This window comes from Phytophthora parasitica (assembly GCF_000247585.1).
Source record: "Phytophthora parasitica INRA-310 unplaced genomic scaffold supercont2.160, whole genome shotgun sequence".
NCBI classification, from domain to species: Eukaryota; Oomycota; class Peronosporomycetes; order Peronosporales; family Peronosporaceae; genus Phytophthora; species Phytophthora nicotianae.
This window is the reverse complement of record NW_008649146.1, coordinates 15,656-18,450: the sequence shown is the minus strand read 5'-3', so window position 1 is coordinate 18,450 and position 2,795 is coordinate 15,656. Positions and strand designations below refer to the sequence as shown.

Here is a 2,795-nt window from a genome sequence, read left to right as displayed (position 1 = left end):
TTTTTTTTTTTTAGTTTTTATGTGGTTCATCCAGACGTAAAATACTGTCCACATCCAAACATAGCACCGTCTAAGATGAGTGAGCGGTGCAGTGCTTAACCATATCACCCGCCGACGTTACCAACCTATGGTGTTCTGCCTTCGGGCAAGAATCCGCAGTTTTTATCTCTATTTGTGGCATGGAATTTTTGCAGCACCGATAGAGACTGATTCCACATTAAAAACTCGGCCAACGTCTCTTTGTACAGCATCTCATTCTCCGTTTCTCAACGTCTCCGAGCAGAAATACACATTCGAGAATACCAATAATAATTTTTGCGATCAAGCAATGACCAGAGCTGTATCGGAACAGAGTGCTCATCCAAGACACCCCAAGCAGAAGTTTTCATACCGACCACTTTCATTTTTTCTACGGCCTGGGAGCATCTCCGACCTACCTTTGAAGTCATCGACATACACGACACTAACAAGGACAATGACCAAGTTGAACGTCATCCTCAGCTTCGCCGCCGTCGCCGTGGCGCTAACCACCTTCAACGATGTCAATGCTGCCAGTCTCCGTAACCCCGACACTACTGAGCGTTTCCTGTCCAGCTACGATGCCAGTACCAGCGACAGTGCCGACGGTGAGCGCTTCTTGTTCGAGATGGAGGGCAGCGAGGGATCGGATGCCGAAGGCAGTGAGAGTTTGGCAGGAGACCGCTTCCTACTCGAGATTGTCGAAGGAAGTGACAGTACTGTCGACGATGAAGGAAGCGACAGCGAGCGTTTCCTGCAGGAGGTCGACAGTAGCGAGAGTGCCGCTGATGATGAAGGCAGCGAGGGCTTTGCCGGTGAGCGGTTCTTGGCTGAAATGGAAGGGAGCGATAGTACTGAGGGTAGCGAGAGTGTCGACGGTAACCGGTTCCTCCTGGAAGTTGACAGCAGTGGGGGTTCTGTCGATGATGAGGGCAGTGACAGCGTCGACGGTGAAAGATTCCTGGAGGAAGTAGCTGGCAGCGAGAGTGCCGACACCGCCACCAGTACGGACGGCGAACGTTTCCTAGAGGAGGTTGACAGCAGTGACAGTGCCTCCGACGACGAGAGCAGCAGCGATAGCGATGATGAGCGCTTCCTTGCTGAGGTTGACAGTGTTGAAAGCAGTGAGAGCGGAAGCGCATAAGCTCTAGTAGTCCGGGATCGAATGTCGGTGCTAGCAATAAGCATAATACAATTAAATACAGCTTAAACAGATCAAAGTACTTTGCGTGCAACTCGAACATTCTTTGGCTATTTTAGCATCGTAGTCTTCACATATCATAGTATCCGGATACTGTGAGCTCTCCACAGCGATAACGAATCGGCCCATTCAGGAAAAACGAAAGGGATTGTTAAATGATGGCTGTAAATGACATGGATGTTTCCCGAAATGATTTGCATATTACAAATACGTAATGAGTAGTACTCATTGAGTACACAAAAAGAAAATGCACCCACGAACAAGCATCTAAGATTGAATACAATTCGAATCCAAGTTTCCAGCCGATCGAAGTCTTTAGAACCGTAAAAAAAAACAAGCATCATCGAGACTATCATGAGGAGTTTCAGTTTTCTCTGGAAAATTGAAGAAACTATAATAGCACAACTTGCAAAAGCAACGTCGCACCCCTGATCAGGATCTGTGGCCATGATTCTAAATGTAGTAGACTCTAGCTGCCACCTACGGCTCTATGAATATCCCGTGCCCAACTCTTTCGCTTCACTTTTGCTTTCACTCCAGTCCTGCGTAGTCTTCATCGACAATCTTTTCCGAGTCAACCATGGTCAAGATCAGCTTCGTCCTCGTCATTGCAGCTTGCGCTATCATGGGAAACTCCATACTCACTGAAGCTGCAAATGCCGGGAGCTCGTCGAACAACACTAGCGGTAGTATTGACGTTGTGGTTGGCGACGAAAGCAAATCAAACGATGCCAGTGGCAGCGTTGCTACAACCGTTACTCCGGTCTATGACAACAGCGCCAGTACTGACATTGACACCACCACAAGCCCTACGGCCACCACAGCTACCCCCGCCGTTGATGATGGAAGCGCTCGAACCGACTCAAGTTCTAGTGATTTTGCCGATGTTAGCGATGACAGCAGTTCCAGTGTTGACACAGACACCATTAGCCCGTCCGTCACCACAGCTACTCCTTCTGTCGACGCTGGAAGCTTTCAAAGCGACTCAAGTACCATCTCATCGGTGGACGACAGTGCTAGTGTTGACGTTGATACCACAAGCCCTACCGCCACCACGGCAACACCAGCTGTCATTGGCGATGGTAGTGCGCTACCCGACTCAAGTGCTAGCAGTGCTGCCGATGTAGGAGATGATAGTACAGTTGGTGACACTAGTATTACCACCGATGCGCCGACCCTAAAGCCGACGATGGCAAACTCTGGCACCCCAGCTCCGACAGCCAAAGGAAGACCCGTTCCGATTTCTGGTCAGGTCAAACTTGTCCCTGGCTACGAGGACTGCGGTGGATTTGGCTTCGACTACATGCCTTACATGCCCAAGAGTGTGGACACGAATGCGTATACCATGCTCACGTGCGAGAAGGGATACCGATGCCAAGAGGTCCAAGGCAGCAACACGTACCGTTGCAAGGAGTGGCCGAGTAATGATCCTGTCCCCTTCTACGGCCAATGTGGTGGTGGTAACTACGACGGTCAGACGTTCTGTGCTCCTGGAGCCGTGTGCAAGTATATCAGCGCCAGCTTCTCGCAATGTCTGCCGACGTACTAAGTGAACACTGCATAGCTCAGGCATATC

The 2,795-nt window shown here is 50.0% G+C and overlaps 2 protein-coding genes across 2 annotated transcripts; both read left to right on the top strand.

Moving 5' to 3' along the window:
• The first annotated feature begins 411 nt into the window (after positions 1-411).
• PPTG_19720 (hypothetical protein) lies at positions 412-1,247 on the top strand. Its single transcript, XM_008918228.1, has one exon. The coding sequence runs from the start codon at positions 476-478 to the stop codon at positions 1,160-1,162; it is 687 nt and encodes a 228-aa protein (XP_008916476.1). The 5' UTR covers positions 412-475; the 3' UTR covers positions 1,163-1,247.
• Positions 1,248-1,799: 552 nt separating this feature from the next.
• On the top strand, positions 1,800-2,768 carry PPTG_19719 (hypothetical protein; the record flags this gene model as incomplete). Its single annotated transcript, XM_008918227.1, has 1 exon — positions 1,800-2,768. The coding sequence occupies one exon, from the start codon at positions 1,800-1,802 to the stop codon at positions 2,766-2,768; it is 969 nt and encodes a 322-aa protein (XP_008916475.1).
• Positions 2,769-2,795: the final 27 nt, after the last annotated feature.

Bases quoted from the DNA above. Each gene is read 5' to 3' on its own strand.
- PPTG_19720 (XM_008918228.1), top strand. From the start codon at position 476: ATGACCAAGTTGAACGTCATCCTCAGCTTCGCCGCCGTCGCCGTGGCG.